Genomic DNA, 17,841 nt, shown 5'->3' with positions numbered 1-17,841 from the left:
CTCTATATATATCTCTGTCTCTCTCTGTCTCTTCCCTTTCTATTTCTCTCTTCGTCTGTCTATCTCTCTCTTTCATACACTGCACGCACTTTCCGTCGTTCTCTTTCATTTCATTTGTATTGCTCACTTTGTTGTATGTTATTTGTATCTAATCTCCTGCACACTCTATTTACCTCTCTCTCTCTCTCTCTCTATCTCACCTACTATCTCTCTGTCTCTCTCTCTTGCTCTGTCTTTGTGTGTTCTATTTTTCCTTGTCTGTTTTGTGTAACTAACATCCTTTAGTTTTGTTCCTCGTAGTGTCCTCTGCACTTGTCGCTCTAACTCTGAAAGTTAACTAATCTAAATATTTCTTCTCTTCTCTCGTTTTTTTGTCTCTCGCTCTCTCTCTATCTCGCTCTCTTAGAAACCGCACCACACAGCATTATCGCCATCGCGCCTCACCCGACTGCAACACGGTCGCCAGCTTCGATAGCTCCACCTCCGGCTCCCGCAATGGCCTCAATAGGTTTGTTATTCAATCAAACCCACTCGAAATACTCACCGCTAAAGCGTTTGCCATCTCTCTCCCTCTCTAGATACTATCGCCAGGCGTGGGAAAACCTGCACGAATCCGCCTCAAAGAACAGCTCACACAATGCGCTGCGCCGCAAGGAGACGCTCGATCCGCCCAGCATGACGCGCTCTCGCGACAATTTGCGCGACAATATGCAACGCTCCCGCGAGAATCTGGATAGGTGAGTAGACTAACCAGAGCATGGCAGGTGGAAAAACTGTCAAGACAGCTTATGCTCAGTGCTCTGGAAGTGAGCGTTATAGAAGTACTTGCTAAAGTGTTAAATGTTAAATTTAAATTGAGGAAGATCTGTCAAAATGCAAAAAAGTATATGTCAAAGTACTTGCCAAAGTGCATATTAAATTTAAATTGAGGAAGATATATGATTACATATTTAACTATCTGTCAAAATGCAAAAAAGTATATGTCAAAGTACTTGCCAAAGTGCATGTTAAATTTAAATTGAGGATATGATTATATATTTAACTATCTGTCAAAATGCAAAAAAAAGTATATGTCAAAGTACTTGCTAAAGTGCATGTTAAATTTAAATTGAGGAAGATATATGATTATATATTTAACTATCTGTCAAAATGCAAAAAAGTATATGTCAAAGTACTTGCTAAAGTGCATGTTAAATTTAAATTGAGGATATGATTATATATTTAACTATCTGTCAAAATGCAAAAAAGTATATGTCAAAGTACTTGCTAAAGTGCATGGTAATTTTAAATTCAAGCAGGTAGATGATATAAAGCTCTCCTACTGGTTTAACTATTTGTCAAATTTATTTTCAAAGTGATTTTTTTTCCAAAGTATATATCAAGACACTTGCTAAAGCTCATGGTAAGTTCAAAATCAAGCATATTGATGATATAATGCTTTACTACATGTTTAACTGTCTGGTAGTACTTCCTGCACATCCTGTAATTCCTATACTACCTCTAACTGCAGATTAAATGTGAATTCCAAAACTATCTATATTAAATTCCAAATTATCAGCTAAATGACATATACTGCTGTATATTAAACTTCATGTTAAAATAGATGTCAAAGTACATGCTCAGCTTTCAGTCAAGAACTAAATAATACTATCTAAAATAAACAGTGACAGACCGACAAATAGTTAAACTGAATGTCAAACTGTATGTCAAAGTTCATGTTAAGCTCAAGGCTACGATTCACACTCATTCACAAAAATTCAAAACTAAATATGTATAACTTATCATTGACAGATGCGGCCGGGACAACTACGGCATGCGCGACAACTCGGAGATGGTCGTCTCGGATGTGTGCCTGAAGGGCGAGAAGAAGCGCCATCATCACCATCATCACAAGAGCAGCTCACGCAACGGCGACTATCGCGATAGGGATCAGTCCGCCGGGCGGCGCGAGCACCACAGGCACAGCGGCGGGGGCGGTGCCGGCGGTGGTGGCGGACACTATTGACCAACCATGATCATCACCATCAGCGTGGAGGAGCAATAGAAGCGATCGCAACTATCGAAGCTATCGTAGCAATCGCAATAATCGAAGCGAACGGAGCCTGAACAAATTTCTATTAATATAATTTTTTTTTTGCTTGCAATTTTCTGTCGGATTTCGAATTGAGCTTTAGATTGTAGTTCAAAACTTTCTGTTTATAGCAAAAAAAAGAAAAGAAAAAAAAACAAAAAAAGAGAAGGAAAAAGAAGAAAAGCAGAAGTGGGAGATGCATATTAGAGCCTAAGGAATTCTTGAAACTTTTGCAAAAGTCAATAGCTACTATATATATACATATTTATATCTATATATATATATATGTACTCGAAAATCCCTATATATAATCATAACTAGTTTTCGATTGAGTGCCCCCCCCCCCCCCTCGTTTTTAGTTAAAATTTTTTATGAATTAGTTGATAAAAAGAAACAGAAGAAGCGAAGGTACATGAAGGCGAGGCGAGACGTGGCGCGGTTTTTTATATAACTTAGTATTTAGTCGAAGAGCAGAGTAAGAAGAAGCACCATAAATAATATACCGAATTCAACCGATCCTTAAACCACAGCAGGAATTATGTGCAACTTGGTTTAGCCTAAAGCGCGAAAGCAATTAGGCCAAATCGACTTGCGCATAGTCGCAACTTCTTACTTAGTTACGTAGCATACCCTATATAGATGCATATCCTATAAAACCCCAACCATAGCTCACAAATCACAAGATGAATAAATAATATTGTAGTACGCGTGCCATTGAAGGCAAGAAAAGCAAACGACAAAAAAAAATTTTTCACTAAAAGATATTCAAAATCAATTTACATTTATCTCTGCACTTAGTTCCATTTTACACGCACACACATACATTTTCTTTATATAGTTTACTTTTTTCATATATGTAATTAACGTGTTTTGTTTTGAGTGTGTAAATCTTTTTTTTTTTTTGGATTAGGCGAAAGATTTGTATTTTTTTTTATATATATTGAATGCAAAAACCCGCTGAGTATACAATATTATTTGTATTTCGTGCATTATTTCCAATGTAAATAATAATAATTTATTTCATAAATAAAACAATGATCATTTTAACTAAATTGTCTGCTTGTTTGATTTCTTTTTTTTTATTTTGAATTGCGCGCTAGAAGCCATTTATCGACAAACAAGCAAATTTGAATTGCGCGCCATGGTAAATAATACGCCACCTATTGTTCAGGAACTCAAAAATGCGTTGTGTGCTCCAACTAGACTACGCGCACTCATGCGTGCGCACTATCGATAAAAAAAATATATGGCCGATAGGTGCCGCTCTCACGCTTGCAACCCTGTCAGCACGCCATGTTTGTGCGACAGCTGCTGTCAAATTGACATTCGCTTGATTCGCCTCTCTTTCGCTCTTTCTTCTACGAGCGTTCGCCACACAAGATGGTGCGTCAACGAAAATTTATCCACGTTCAAAGCCAAAATATAATCGTCAATTTCTTTATGCATCCGCGGATATTTTTTAACGAAACCCAACTATATATTTGGTGCAAAATTCGCTTCAAGTGTTTCTATTGAAATTGACGAATTGGCTCAATTAATAATGAAGTGCTGCAACATACTAATTCAACTCATCTTTGTTTACAGACGAAAGGTACCTCGAGTTTTGGTAAACGCCACAATAAGACGCACACCCTGTGCCGTCGTTGTGGCCGATCCTCCTACCACATCCAGAAATCCACTTGCGCCCAATGTGGCTACCCCGCAGCCAAGTTGCGTTCATGTAAGTCGCACCCGCATCCCAACTCCCCCCACTCTCATATGCCAATACTAATTATGTGTTCATCTTATTAGACAACTGGTCCGTGAAGGCCAAGAGGAGGAAGACCACTGGCACCGGCCGCATGAGCTATCTGAAGGTTGTGCGTCGTCGTTTCCGCAACGGATTCCGCGAAGGCACCCAGGCTAAGCCCAAGAAGGCGCAGTCCGGCAAATAGGCGCCAAGCTAATTGGGCCACCCGCAAGCGCTCTATATAACTACAACAAATTAGCAGCAACAGCTGCTGCAACAAGAGCAAACAAAATTCTTACTCCAATCATCGGTTGGAGTTAATAAATTTACTTTTTTTTCATTAAGTGAACAAATAGATGTGCTTATTTTTTTCTGTGGATTTGTGTAAAAAAAAAAAAAATGAAATATATCAGGCTCAAAAGGCGCCGCAACAACAAGTGAAAACAGCTAAAGACTATATAAATGTGCTAATTTTATTTGATTAGTTTTTTCTTTTGTTTTTTTTTTTTTTTTTTGTTTATATCGATTTGTTTTTTTTTTTATTGTGTTTTTTTTTTTTTTTTTTTGTACTGTGAACTGCAATTGGGAATCGTGGCTGGCTTTACGCTGGCCGTGCACTGTTGTTGCGGCACCCTTTTTCTTACCATGCTACGTTTTAAGGGGGCGCAACCTTCTCTGGTTTACAGCTGCACTGGATTAGCTGTCAGAGCTTAAGGGCATGCAAGTTGTGACACGTTTAATAGGAAATCATTTGGGCTATCTTCCCCAACTGTTGCTATGCTTGGAATGATCCAATTGGAGGCATAAACACATTGCGACAAACTCTGCTTAAATGTATGTGTGAGCATGTTGTGGAAAGCGATGTTGCTTTCTCGCTCGCACTGCTTTGGCGCTTGGATTGCCTCGATTCACTAGGATAACGCCGACGAGTGTTAGAGGAGTGCAGAACGAACTTTGACAGCATTTACTATACTTCAGTTTGTGCCTTTGCATTCTGATTCGTTGACAATATCCAGTTGGCCAATTGACACCGGATTTAGTGATTCCCTGGTACTTACTTTGTAATAAGAGTTAACCTAGTTGGGCAAATCAAACATACTGCTTGTTGCCATAAACTGGAATCAAAATGTTATCTATTTAGTGAGCGTATGCCAATATGATGAGAGCAGATAGACGATATAATAATAGGCTGTTTCCTAATACTATATTAAATAATATATGTATTTGAGTGTTATGCATTTCTATTCTGTCTAATTACCTATAAACGTTCATGTTTCGATGTAGGTGACTATAACGTATAACTCATGTGTATATCGTAATTTAAATTTGATAATAGACGTGTTGCGTATGGTTTAGTTTTCTAGCTAGGAGATCTTTGAGGTATTCTTTGCCGAGCTCCAGGCTTGTAGGAACATTGAGATCTCGTTCTATATCCCTTATGTTCATGTACCAGTAGAACCCAGGCTTTTTACTTGTAGCACACGCAGTTTTTTCAAGTGGGTGTTGGCAGCAATACGAAACATTTGGATGAATTTATCTAGTATCAGTTTGTTTGTTCAATTTGGAATTGACTTATAGCGTCAAGCTGAATTTCTAGACCTCATTTGATTGTTTTCTTGTTGTATTTATATGTAAGTTCAATGTTATTATTATTTTCAGTTCAAATGCTACAGAAAATTTTATATTAGATGAGGTGTAATTACCAATATAATATGAAGCTGTTGAACCACTTGATAACGAATGTGCCTTGGTTCCGAGACAATAATAGCAGATTCAGAATCAGCATAGATATAAATTGATACTTTTATGTATATGTATCGTAGCTTCTCAGGTAGCACAAAAAGCAGTTTTGCCATATAAAAAAAACGAGTGATGAACCTTCAGCTTTACTTGAGAAATAAAGCAGATAAACGACTGCTTGCAAGCAGTGCAAAGTAATATATGTATATATGTGCGTAAATATCAGAAGGCGATTTATAAAACTCGCCCAAAAGTAGACTCCATAGAAAAGATCTCTCGCTTATAGTTAAAAGTACAGTATATGTACGTGCTGCACGATTTTATTAGAGTAGGAGAAACAAAAAAAAGTAAAAATTAAGGTACAAATAAAATAAAGCGCTTTCGACCTGGCTTACAATTAGGTATATCGTACATATATATATATAGAGACTTTATAGCAAAGCAGGATGATGGTAAAACAATAAAAAAGCAGCGATCGGTTAATTTATGACTATGAAAAAAAAAGAACAACAATCTATTGCTATCTCTCTCGTTCTCTCTCTTTTCGGAATGACTAAAAGTACAATTTACAACGTATAAAGCGTTTCACTATGACTAAGGGTAGGGTATTCGGGCAGTGGGTGTATGCGCACAGGAATGGGCGGTAGGGTGTACGGGCGTCGGCTTAGGCGAATTAAATACATTGCGACTAAATGCTAAGACAAATTTACAAAATACAAACACACGCAGATCGATTAGCTGGCTAATCGGCATGCGGATGCGGATGCGAATGCGACTGCGGATCTGTTGACGGACGCTCCTGCGATTGTGGGGTATCCGTTAGCTGGGAGGCAGTGCTGGACGTCGTCGCCGGCGCCTTCGACTTGATCGCCGGGCTGCTTGATGGGCGCTTGATGAGCAGCTTCTTGAGGTTCTGGAAGGGCGCATCGAAGAGCACCGTTAGCGCTACGGAGGCCAGAAAGATCGAGATAAATTCGTTGGTATCGAGCTGGAAGCATGGAAATAGATGAAGAGGTTAGTGATTTTCTGATTTTGAATAGAGAGTTAAGTTCGACTAGATAAATAAATCGATATAGCATATACTCACAATAATCGAGACAAAGTTGTAATAGTGATGTATGTGACGCCTTCGTCCGACGTTGAAGAAGAAGACGGGGAATTGCGTGAGGTAAATGGCGTAGGACAGCTTCGTGGATACCTGAAAGCCGCGCCAGCTGAACAGTCTGGTTAGTTTATCTGTAATACGAGAGGCAGGGTATTGTTTAGTCGAGCAATGTGAGGTGGCTGCATGTCAATTCACTCACTCTTGTAGCCATTGTGTGAGACGAAGACGATCCAGGAGAAGAACAGGCACCAGGCAATCGGCGCAAAGGCTGCATAGATCGCCGCATGGGTCGAGTTGTAGACGTAGCTAATATGCCCCATCGGAGCGGGTCCCAACAGGGAGGCGAGCACACAGACGGTCGCTGCCAGCCAGCCCAGGCGCAACTGCAGACGACTCAGCTGGACGCCTTGGTACTTGCGCAGCGCATAGCCCAGCAGGATGCCCATGATGTAGACCGTCGAGCGGTGCGGGGGGAACGAGTACATGTAGTCCGCGGTGCGGAACAGACGCTGAATGCTGACGTAGGCAAAGAGGCAAATGGACAGAAAGGGAGAGAGAGAGAGAGAAAAATCAATATATATAGAGCATAGGAAGGGAAATGATCAGCAATATATATAGGGTTAACCGTTACTCACTTGGTGCCAAAGTATATGTAGTTGGAGAGCTGATTCACAATGGTCGTATAGTAGCGTGCCGCCGTGCCTATCGTGCAGAGGAACAGCAGGGCGAGCAGGCCGCGACGTGGCCAGCGCCAGAGCACAAAGATGAAGAGCGGCGCCACGGCGAACAGTTCCGTATCGATGCCCAGATGGTGGGTGTGGGTGAGACACATCTCGCTGAAGCCGAAGTAGTTGTGGATGAAGAGCAGGTTGCGCCACCAATGCTGCTTGCAAATGTCCGCATGGTGCCCCACCACCAGGTTCCACTGCGGCCCGGAGCCCCACAGGGGCAGGACGTAGGTGCAGAAGAGTATCAAAGCAGCCAGAGGCGGCACGATGCTGGAGAGGTAACAGAATTACAATAATATGAAAATAAGCATGAGTAGTCGACTAGCAAACACCCTGCCATGCTGAGTACTTGTAATACCCTGTAAATCTAGTCTGCCCAACTTACCGCATCAGGCGACTGATGTACTCGTTCTTCAAGCGTATCGGCTGCTGCTTCATCAGTCGTCCGAACAGCGAATACGACGTCAACATGCCGCTGAAGAGTAGGAACGGGTCCGTGTAGAGGGAGGCGGCGCGTCCGATGACCGTCCAGGGCTGGCCCAGGCTCTCCGACATGGCCGTGCGATTATTGTACGGATTGAAGAACATGGCCATCGATTTGTGCGAGAAGATGAGCATCATGGCGTTCAGGAATCGAATGCCATGCACGGCTTCGATGTCGCCTGGCGAACTGTTCGTGCTGAACAGCCAGCGCAGATTCTTGTCCAGCGAGAAGGCCGTACACCACTCATCTTTACGGGTATACGGGGGCAGTTTATATAGTATCGATGCGAATAGGATAGGACGGCTTGCTGCACTTACTCTGCTTTGGCTGCGTCTTGGTGCTGCGATCGTACACCGTGGAGAGAACGGCCACGCAGAGCACCAGCACAAAGAAGCGCACCGCCCAGGTGGTGTTGCGGTCCCAGGGCTGGGGATCGCGCACCTGGCACATCTTCGGCTCGACGCGCACTTGGAACGTGATGCCCGTGGCGGTGGTCTGGTTGCGCAAATACTCGGCCACACTGTACTCAACATCGCGATGCGTGCAGCCCGATGGCACGCAGATGCCCCAATTGACCAATGAATAGCGAGGCACGCGATGTCCAGGCTGAGAGAAAGAGAAAGAGAATGAAAGAGACGGATAGTGAGTGGGTCTAGTTACATCCTGTTCACGATATCCAATTAATCTCGTTTTAAAATCGAAATATTTGCTAATAAGAATGCAAGAGAGAGACAGACATATAGAATATATGTAATAAATTATCATATATGTGTATCATTAAGTTTATTGCCCAAGAATTTTTGGATTCCGCTGCTAGATTTACAAGAATTTCCTACAACGCAGATCTGCAAAACCGTCATCAAATCTGGCTTAGTAAAAAATAGAAACCGCTCTATGAGGTTCACTGAACCTAAGCCGTTTGGCTGGTCGCTGATTAACATATTATGACAATCAGCGTTTTCTCTACTCTGTTTCTATTTAGCTTTTTTGTGTGGCGAAATCAAATCGAACATTTCGCTTTGCTCGTACTTTTCGCCAAGTTCAATGTCGAACTTGCCGCAAAGCTGTTGCCATCTCGCTCACGCCAACGATGCGGCGAAATTATTTGAACGAAAGCGCAACTAACTTTCCTGAGGTAATTTCTACCTACCTACATGCATACATATAAATGTCGCCGCACCTAGGCACACACATATGTATGTATATACAAGTAAACATACAAATGAATGTGTGTATGTGTGCAACTGAGTATAGTCGCCATTAATGGCTTTAATCCAATTGCAATCGCAGTCACGTGCTAAGCGCGCAACTTCGAATGCATCAATTGGCCAACGAACTTGAGCGCTGCACATAAAAGGCATACAAAATATGTATGTATGTATATGTATGTAAGTAGTTATAAGTACTAATAAAAGCCTAGGTTAAGTCCAGATAAGCCGAGATTCTGTAAATGACTGTCATGCCAATATTAAATTGAAATGAGCGTGCGCGCGCAACACTGATCTGTCGCTTTCACTCGCTCAACTGCCGCCAGTCATTTGCATATGTCCCATATACATACATACATATGTATGTATTGTTCCCGCTTGCTTTACTTACGTCATTGAATTCGCTGCGGAAGGGCCCGTGCGATTGCAGTAGCTCGAAGAACGCTTGCAGTCGCTTCGATTTGTGTGGCAGCACTGGCTGTGCATACGCCAAGCAGTATTGGCCGCGCAGCTGTGAATTCGCCGGGCTGCCATCGGTGCCGTCATCGAATGTTTGCTGTATGCCCATGCACTGATCGAAGTCGCCCGGCTGGTTGATGTTGCCATTGAGAATGCCCGAGTTCAATTTGCCGCTAGCGTCGTGCACTGCAAGAAAGAGCTTATTAGTTGAGACTGCCCCCATCATCACGGGCAACAATAACAACAGCAGCAACAAAGCAGCGACCTTGACTGTGATTTCAATGAGAGCGCGCGAGCGCATCGCGTTCTGATTGGAGATGGACAGCAACACGCACGAGCCGATAGCACGCACGCAAGCAAATAAATAATTAAATAACTAATATATAAATTTAATTAAATATAAAGATGTTAATATAGAATCAATATTAGTATATCGAATTAGTAAGTTATTATTTAGTTGTTTTTTTTTTTTTTTTTCATTTTGTTGCATTCTGCAACTACGCGATCATTCGTGCCTTTCACGTGTCACGCGCTCAGCTCTAGTTCTATGCAGCCAGCTGGTCGCAGTTTGGGGCCAAGTTCGCACAGTCTTTGTTGTTGTTATGTTACAGTCGTCGTTGTTGTTGTTGCTGCTGCTACTGCAATTTGCTGCAGTTGGCTTAAATTCAGCTGTTGCGTTTGACATTGTTGCGGCTGTCGCTGCTTGATTCGCGCAAATGTGGGTAAAGTTCGACGCTTGACCTTCACTTTAGCCGCACGACACACACACACACATGAATATGTGCACATATGTGTGTGTTTACAATTTCAGAACTTGATTATTTGATTCATTTGACTTTGCACTCTTTCAATTCATGTCGTCGCGTCTGCGATTCTCGCCAGCCTCTTAGCCCGGTTGGCAATGACTCGAATTCTGAGTCGAGTTGCCACAAAACACACACATACACACACACACACACACACACACTCATTCACAGCGCACTCGGATACTTACTTTTCAAGGCCCACAGATCAAAATTGTTTAACGCCTGCATATAGCGTCGCATGTGGGCGCGACAAAGGGGCGAGGCATTCGGATTACGAGCGGCATCGAAAGGCTGCGAAAAGGCCAAGAAGCGTTGGCCAATGTTGTACAAATAAACTGTAAAAAAAAAAAAAATAAAAGTATAACATTTCAAATGAATTCCAAGCTAATTCAAATTTGCCGCCCTCTAGCGGCGGGCATTGCAACTGACTGACACTTGCAGCATTCAAGGAGCTGCCAACTTTATCACAGCGCGCCAAAGGAGTTCAAATTTGAATTCAAAAGTTAAATAAATGAATAAACTAATGGCAATTTGCGATTGAAAAAGCATTTATTACTTCTTTTATGATTCTCTTATATGCGTTACGCTTAGTTCATTGATAAATTTATTGATTGATCGTTAACAGCCTTTTTGGTTAATGCGACGCGTGCCCGCAAACAGGAAGCGAACTGATGTCAGCCGCAGTTGGCAACGCGACGCAGAGCTGCTGCAGGCCAACAGCTGTTGACTGCATAGAAATTGTTGCTAATGAGGCGCCACGCAATTTGGCTGCCATTAAACTTATTCTTCTTCTGCTTCGGCTGCTGACTTCATTAATATTTTGTGTGTTTCATTATTATTATTATTTATTATCTATGGCATGCGTGCGTGCCAACGCTAAACAGATACCCCAGCCCAATTTCTATTCCAATTGAAATCGAATTCCAGTTGGATTGCGATCAGCATGCTGTGCGCAATTGTTGAGCTTTGTTCTTATTAGCATTATCATTATCATTACTGAACTGTCGTCTGTCGATGTCGCTGCTGCTGCTGCTGCTTCTTCTTCTTCTTCTTCTCATTCAGCACAGTTTTTGCTGTTGCTGCTGTTGTTTTTATGCTCTAAGCTTAAAATCTTCAGCGTGCTACTCATTTGCCATTCCATGCGAGTCGCTTCGACAAATCTGTCAGCTATTTTGCCCGCCTGCATCCGTCTTGGGGCTGTCGAAGTCGCCAGGCGTGGCAGCCAACAGAGGGTCTGGGGAGGTGGCAGGCTGGCGGTGGCATTGTTGCTCAACTGGGCAGTCCCCAAACAGTGAAAATGCGTCAGACACGCGACGACAAGCGAAGACTGCGGAATCTTATTAAGCCCCTGTCGTCATATTCTATATGCATATGCGATAATCCGCAATGAAATCTAAAATAGCAGCTGTGAGCCAGACAGACGAATGGACAGACATCCGAGCACTAGGCGACTGCAGTATGCCCTGATCCATGGTGATCGATAGCTATATAGCTATCGATCATTTTATCGAAATATTATAGTTTTAACTAGTTTTGAAATTTAGTAGACCTTAGCTCGGCAAATAAACGCAGTTTTTTTTAAACTGTGCCAAACAAATTACCGATAAACTGTGTATCTAGAAATAATTTTTACAATTCTTAGAAATTTTGTAAAGCTGTGATATAGTTCGATATCTAAGCATATATTAATTGAAGTATTATTTCTGTTTTCATTTAATTTTATAATTAATTCAAAGCCCTAGAAATCTGAATTATGCAAACAGTGTAGACATTATGCATGCTCACATTTGTATAATCATTCCCGACTATTTATATGTATGTACATCTATATAGACTTTTAGACAAGGAAGAATTGAGTATTCTATGGCCAATCGGTACTCGTAAATCTTTAGTTTGGGCTGACCGCATGATGTGCCTTGCATGACAAATGCGATCGCTGCTATCGTAGCAAGATGTTAAACCAGCTATTTCTGCCTTTTCGTCATCCTCATCTGTCGTCTAGTCAGTTGAAAATCCAGGCGAAACAAAAGTACTTAAAGAAATGCTAATTAGCTGAGTATAGCAGAGCTTGCGTAATACAGCATCGATGGATTATTATTAAAAGTATTATATTAAGGAATTTGAATAATCTTAGCAAAATAATGGCATATTTATTTTGGGTCTATATCGATCGATATTTTATAGGCATACATTCAGAATTTCAAACGTAGCATAAAAAGCAATCGCCCTCTCGTTCTCAGCCTCTCTCTATATGTTAGTGACTTTGTTCCTCTCTCTCTCTTTCTCTCTCTCTCTCTCTCTCTCTCTCTCTCTCTACCTCTGTCTCTCTCATATTTTTATCATCTCTTGATTCTTACATTATTTGATTTATGATACAAGAATTGCAAATTCTTTTTAGCAACGGATCATGACAACGCATCTTTGTTTGTTTATCGATCTTCGGACTTATCGAATGAATGAATTTTGTTTTTTTTTCTCTCTCTGTTTCTTTTTTATTTGGTCTTTTCTTGTGTTTTTGTTATGTTGGCTGCCAATTAGCATTACTCCCAAACAGCATGTTTACTAAAGAAATTTGCAGTTTAACTGATATACCCTATAAATGGAATATTTAAAAAATATATGTACCTATGTCATTCATTTATATTTATTACGGTCATATGAACTGCAATTAAAAGATGTATTCAGTCGAAATTTCGTATATAGATCAAGTAATACTGATCTTGTTAAGCAGAAATCCTAAATACCACATGGTAAACTTGTGCAGGGTGTGCTCTATCTTTAGCAATGCTCAATTACGATCACCATTTAATATGAATGGGCATTCTGAGTACTCTATTTGCAATATCTAAACGCTGATTGATATGGTTAATAAACGCTGCAGTTGATGAGCTCCTGAGTGTTGAGCAACCATTCTGCCAGATCATCATTGCCATCATCATCATGAACAAAATGTTAATTGTCATCATAAACAATAATCAAAGAGTCGGAGACGAAGTGCTCTTGAGGCTTTATGACCCGATGCCTGGGCATGCGAATCGAGCGAATCGAGTTTTCAGCTCAAAAGCCCAAAGTCACGATGGCAGTTGCGAGGCTGAGCGTGTGGCTAGCTGCATGTAATGTTTGTCCAGTGTTGTTTAACGCCAAACAGACCAAAAACTGTTTGCCTGCAATTAGTTGACCATTTGCGTGACTCACAGCGTTTTGTCAATAGCTGAGCATAGAGATTCGCATGTAACATGAGTTTGTTCTTTCAATCTAGTGTTGATTAACGCCAAAAGAGTGGGTAGTGTTTACAAATGCATATTGTGTTTACATATGGATTGAAGTGAGACTTAGAGACTTAGAGAGAGAGAGAGAGAGAGAGAGAGAAAGAGAGAGAGAGAGCGAGAGAAATATAGATGTATATAGAGACTGAAAGAAAGAGACGCAGAGAGAACTACCGACTGAAAGAAGGCTAGATAGCGAGAGACACAAAGACAGAGAGAAACTGACAAGCAAAGAGAGAGAGAGAGACAGAGAGATACCGAAAAATATGATCGCTATAACGTCTAAGAAGACAGAATGACTTTGTCTTCTGTTATATATTTACAGTGAAAGAGAGAGGCAGTGATACAGAGAGAAAGAGAGGCAGAGAGACACACACAGAGAGAGAGAGAGAGAGAGAGAGAGAGAGAGAAAGAGAGCTGGCAGTTAGTTCATTGTCCATTTAAGAATTTCTTAGATGATTCCCAAAAGTTGAGCTACACATTTAAAGCGGGGATCTACATGTGGACATATGGACAGATAAATATCTAGAATAAACTAAATCCAATTCGGGTCCGATGCACAATGCTTCTTTCCACTGCGCTTATTTGACTTAGGACTTAACAGCGAGGCCGAACCTTTTAGCAAGAATTCGTTGGCAACAATTGAAGCTGAGTGAGACGAGGTTGGAGAGACCCAGCCAATTGGAGATGTTAAGTGAGTGGAGAGCCGTGACGCATCGAGCCGGAAGTTGAGGCCAAACAAGTGGCTCGGCCTACGTACAAGCGTACCTACGTACATCAGCATTTTATCGCGCTTGTGCCCTTTATCATAAACGCCATATCATCTTATTGACAATTTTCGTATATTATGTGGTCTGCCCACAAAGTTATTAAAAAAAAAAAAAAAAAAAAACGAATTTTTTTATTGTGGCTTCTCGTTTATAGCTCGTTAACATCAAGAGCTCGAGCCCTGAAAATTGGTATGCAAATTCTCAAGTACTCTACAAGCATGAAAATACTTGTATGTATATGTATATGTATGTATAGATATCTTGATATATTTATTATGAAGAAAAGAATAAATAATACGTTTTTTTTTTTTTTTAATTATTATTTACAACAGAAAGACATGAAGAGCTGTGATTTCTGAAGTTCCTTCTGTATATAAATACATAGGTACAAACTTGCTCTAACTATTTATAACTAAGAGTCTTAGATTTGAAATTCGGTATGCCTGTACATGGGTACCTTAGATGAAAATAAAAACAATTCAAACCCAACTCTTTAATACATTCTGAGTATAGACATCAATAATCTCAGTATAATTTATCTACGAAACTTGATTACATCATATGAACTTGTGAAATAAGTGCAAGAATTTACGACCTAAAAAGCGAAATAGCAGAGTTCTCAAGAAATGAACTTGATGATGGTTGCATTTGGCTAACTTCGATTCGCGTAACTCCGATTCATATGACGACGACGAGCTCAGTGTAATTGGACTGTGGGCGGCTCTTGTTCAAGGGTTCGATTTGATCACGTACAGCTGACCCTGGAGGTCTTTGTGACCATTAAACTTGCTTGATGGCGGACGTGTTAGGTCTCTGGTGTGACAAAGACTCAAACAACAAATGGTCAAGCAAAGAGCTGTTGTCTTTCCGACTATCGCTAGCTCTCTTGGATATACGTCCATATATATAATCGAGCAATTGATTTTATTTGACGCACGCGCAACTTTTATGCAACATTTGCGTTGTGCAAAAATACGCAAAGGGACAGCTGAACTCCGTTGATAGCTTTGTCCACTTGAAGTCTGGGCCTATCTCTCTCCTCCTCTTCCTCTCTCTCTCCCCCTCTCTCTCTCTCTCTCTCTGTTTGTGTAATAACATTAACAGCTACAAATGACAATTGTAACTGAAACCGAATCGCAAACTTCGCCCGCGGCTTGTTGCGTGAAGTGCGACGTGGGTGGCGTGAGAAAGTCCCAACTTTTAGTCATACGAAATATGTTTTTTTTTTTTTTTAGTTGTAAATCAAAGTGGCAAATGCTGTGCGTAAAGTTACCCTGGGATATGTGAGAGGTGAAATGTAGCTAAAACTGAAGTCAGCTTCAGTCATGAGCTCCATAAATATAGCCCTATATGTATGCACAGATATATTCCCATTTCCTATTCAAGTCTTATACACAATTTGCATAGAATGATATCACTTGTTCTATAAAAAAAATATGTTAAAAAAATAAAAAAATAAAATAGAAAAAACCCATATACCAAATTCTAACAATACTCTTTCCTGAGTTACTTGGGATTGTCAGAAATTTAACGATTGCATTGCTGGCTGAGGCTGGCGTCATTTAATAAGGTTTAACTAAAAACAACTTTGCTCTATAAGAAATGGAATGGAATTTGAGTTTTCATTTAAAAAAATATTAAAGACTTTATCTAAAGTATATTACAATATAAATATAAATATATATAAATTTAAAATATGTTTATAAATAAATATAAATATCGACCATTTCCTAAGAATCTCTATTTAATCAGTAAAACTACCTCATAATATCATAAATTTCTCAGGCTTTCAGCTTACAGCTCCCTCGCTCTATCTACCCCCCTCTCTCTCTCTCTCTCTCTCTCTCTCTCTCTCTCTCTCTGTCTCTCTGTCGCCCTCTCTCTCTCTCTTCTAGTTTTGCTTCCATCACTTACCGCGCTCCTCCTCCTCCACCTGATCCTGCTCCTCCTCACGCCTGTCACTCAACTGCCGCAGCGTGTAGTTGCTGATGGCGTGATGATGCAGCTCACTGAGATTGCCCGCAGCGAGCGCATCGTGCAGCACGTCCAGCACCGTTGTTGTTGTGGCGCTGTTGCTGGATGTTGTTGTCGTTGTGGCCGCATTGGCATCATCCGCAAACAGTTTGAGGCTATAGTTGACCTTATCCTCGAAAATGGAGGCAATGTGCGTCTCAACGGGATCACCATCGCCGGCCACCGTTAGAAGATTTTCGCCCAAATTGCAATTATCCTTCAGATTGCACGTGGGGTGCGTGACAGCGGCGGCAGCGCCACCTAGTGCCCAGCAGCCGCAACGCGTGCCCAGGCAGCTGCACAGCAGCGCCAGTAGCGCCAGCATTTGGCAGCGCATCCCAGCAGGAAACGAGGCACCGAATATAGCGCTGCAAATGTGTTCCTTGCGCATGCAATCAGCCAATCAGCTGCACATAACACGAAAACTAATAATATTAAAGTAGATAAAAAAAAAATATAAACAAAAATTGAATTGAACACACGCGGCGAGAACACAGACGGAAAAGAAAATCCACAGAATTTGCCACACAAAACTAAATTGGAATTTCTTTAGCCAAATTCTTCGTCGATTTGAAATTGATATATATTTAATTTTGTTCGTTCGATGCGGCGCGCTAGTTGTGGTTGCTGCTGTTTGCCAGCGAATAATTCAGCGACCGCCAAGACCTAACATTCAACGTTAACTGATTGTCCAAGTGCCGCGAAGCGTACGAAGACCGCTCAGCCAAGCGCTTTCGGCGGCTCAACAGGTGTCTTTGTGTGTGTGTGTGTGTGTGTGTCTCCCTCTCTCTCTCTCGCACTCTCTGTCTGTTTGTCTCTGTCTGTGTGTTTTCGCGTTGGTCTTTTTTAGCCGCCAACCGAAAAACATTTCAAAACCAAATGCAAACCGAATTTTGAGCGACTGCACATCTCGTCAAGAATCGTCGCCGTCGTCGATTGCATTGTGCTTCGTGACGCGAATGCGAAATTCGTGCTTTTTGTTTATTTTCGTCAAAGCTTCCCCAACTAACCAACTACTCGACTGGCCAGCTACAGCCCATTCAGCCAGCTGCCCCCAACCCTTGCTCAATGCAATTTTGCATTGATTTCGCTTCATTCTCACAGATCGAGCAGTGATAATCCCGCAGCTATTTTAATATATGTGTGTGTGTGTGTGTGCAACACAATAATGGGAGTTTTTTTTTCTTTCATTCTACATAGAATAGATACGGGAGCATGTTGAGCATACTCTAATCATTTATACATGCTTTGTTTATTATATAACTCTTATTACGATTTATTTGTTCGATTTCAATTTCATATCTCACGTAAGACACACCTACACACTGGTACTATACGAAACCCTGCTGAAACCACACAATACTAAGGCTTCTGCCACACTACTAAATTGACTCGATGAGCGTGATCGAGTCTTAGACCAACAGATCGCGAAGAAATCTGTGAAATTCTCAATCGCATTTAG

The 17,841-nt window shown here is 41.2% G+C and overlaps 3 protein-coding genes across 9 annotated transcripts in view; 2 read left to right on the top strand and 1 right to left on the bottom strand.

Annotated features, from left to right (window-relative positions):
* LOC108619127 (uncharacterized) overlaps positions 1 to 3,123 on the top strand; it is a 33,087-nt gene extending 29,964 nt beyond the window's left edge. For 5 of the 7 annotated variants that reach the window (XR_016271434.1, XR_016271433.1, XR_016271435.1 and 2 more), the window contains exons 10-11: positions 407 to 508; positions 579 to 595. Coding sequence is in view for 2 of the 7 variants with exons in the window: in XM_018015486.2 (XP_017870975.1) it covers positions 407 to 508; positions 579 to 737; positions 1,792 to 2,005 (475 nt within the window). In the remaining 5 variants the exon portion in view is untranslated. Of the gene's footprint in view, positions 1 to 406; positions 509 to 578; positions 738 to 1,791 lie in introns of those variants that run through there. The other 2 variants (XM_018015486.2, XM_089476179.1) reach the window with 1 other exon arrangement.
* A 207-nt stretch (positions 3,124 to 3,330) lies between these two features.
* Positions 3,331 to 4,144, top strand: RpL37a (ribosomal protein L37a). The gene is made up of 3 exons (XM_018015505.2): positions 3,331 to 3,454; positions 3,656 to 3,791; positions 3,863 to 4,144. Exons 1-3 carry the CDS (start codon positions 3,452 to 3,454, stop codon positions 4,003 to 4,005), a joined length of 282 nt encoding a protein of 93 aa, XP_017870994.1. The 5' UTR covers positions 3,331 to 3,451; the 3' UTR covers positions 4,006 to 4,144.
* Positions 4,145 to 5,820: 1,676 nt separating this feature from the next.
* drd (drop dead) lies at positions 5,821 to 17,076 on the bottom strand. The gene is made up of 9 exons (XM_018015489.2): positions 16,281 to 17,076; positions 10,519 to 10,665; positions 9,457 to 9,710; positions 8,175 to 8,463; positions 7,759 to 8,104; positions 7,281 to 7,643; positions 6,845 to 7,161; positions 6,628 to 6,776; positions 5,821 to 6,528 (listed from the first exon to the last, which is right to left on the bottom strand). The coding sequence occupies exons 1-9, from the start codon at positions 16,768 to 16,770 to the stop codon at positions 6,283 to 6,285; spliced, it is 2,601 nt and encodes an 866-aa protein (XP_017870978.1). The 5' UTR covers positions 16,771 to 17,076; the 3' UTR covers positions 5,821 to 6,282.
* Positions 17,077 to 17,841: the final 765 nt, after the last annotated feature.

The sequence above is a fragment of the Drosophila arizonae genome, chromosome X, assembly GCF_054131065.1.
Source record: "Drosophila arizonae isolate 15081-1271.41 chromosome X, UAZ_ARI_1.0, whole genome shotgun sequence".
NCBI lineage: Eukaryota > Metazoa > Arthropoda > Insecta > Diptera > Drosophilidae > Drosophila > Drosophila arizonae.
Note: the sequence above shows the minus strand (reverse complement) of the source record. Positions and strands in the feature narration are given on the sequence as shown.

Bases quoted from the DNA above. Each gene is read 5' to 3' on its own strand.
- RpL37a (XM_018015505.2), top strand. The intron at 3,792-3,862 runs GTAAGTCGCACC...TCATCTTATTAG, and splicing joins CGCAGCCAAGTTGCGTTCAT to ACAACTGGTCCGTGAAGGCC.
- drd (XM_018015489.2), bottom strand. From the start codon at position 16,770: ATGCGCAAGGAACACATTTGCAGCGCTATATTCGGTGCCTCGTTTCCT. The intron at 10,666-16,280 runs GTAAGTGATGGA...TTTTTTTTACAG, and splicing joins GGTGGAGGAGGAGGAGCGCG to TTTATTTGTACAACATTGGC. The intron at 7,162-7,280 runs GTGAGTAACGGT...TGCCTACGTCAG, and splicing joins TACATATACTTTGGCACCAA to CATTCAGCGTCTGTTCCGCA.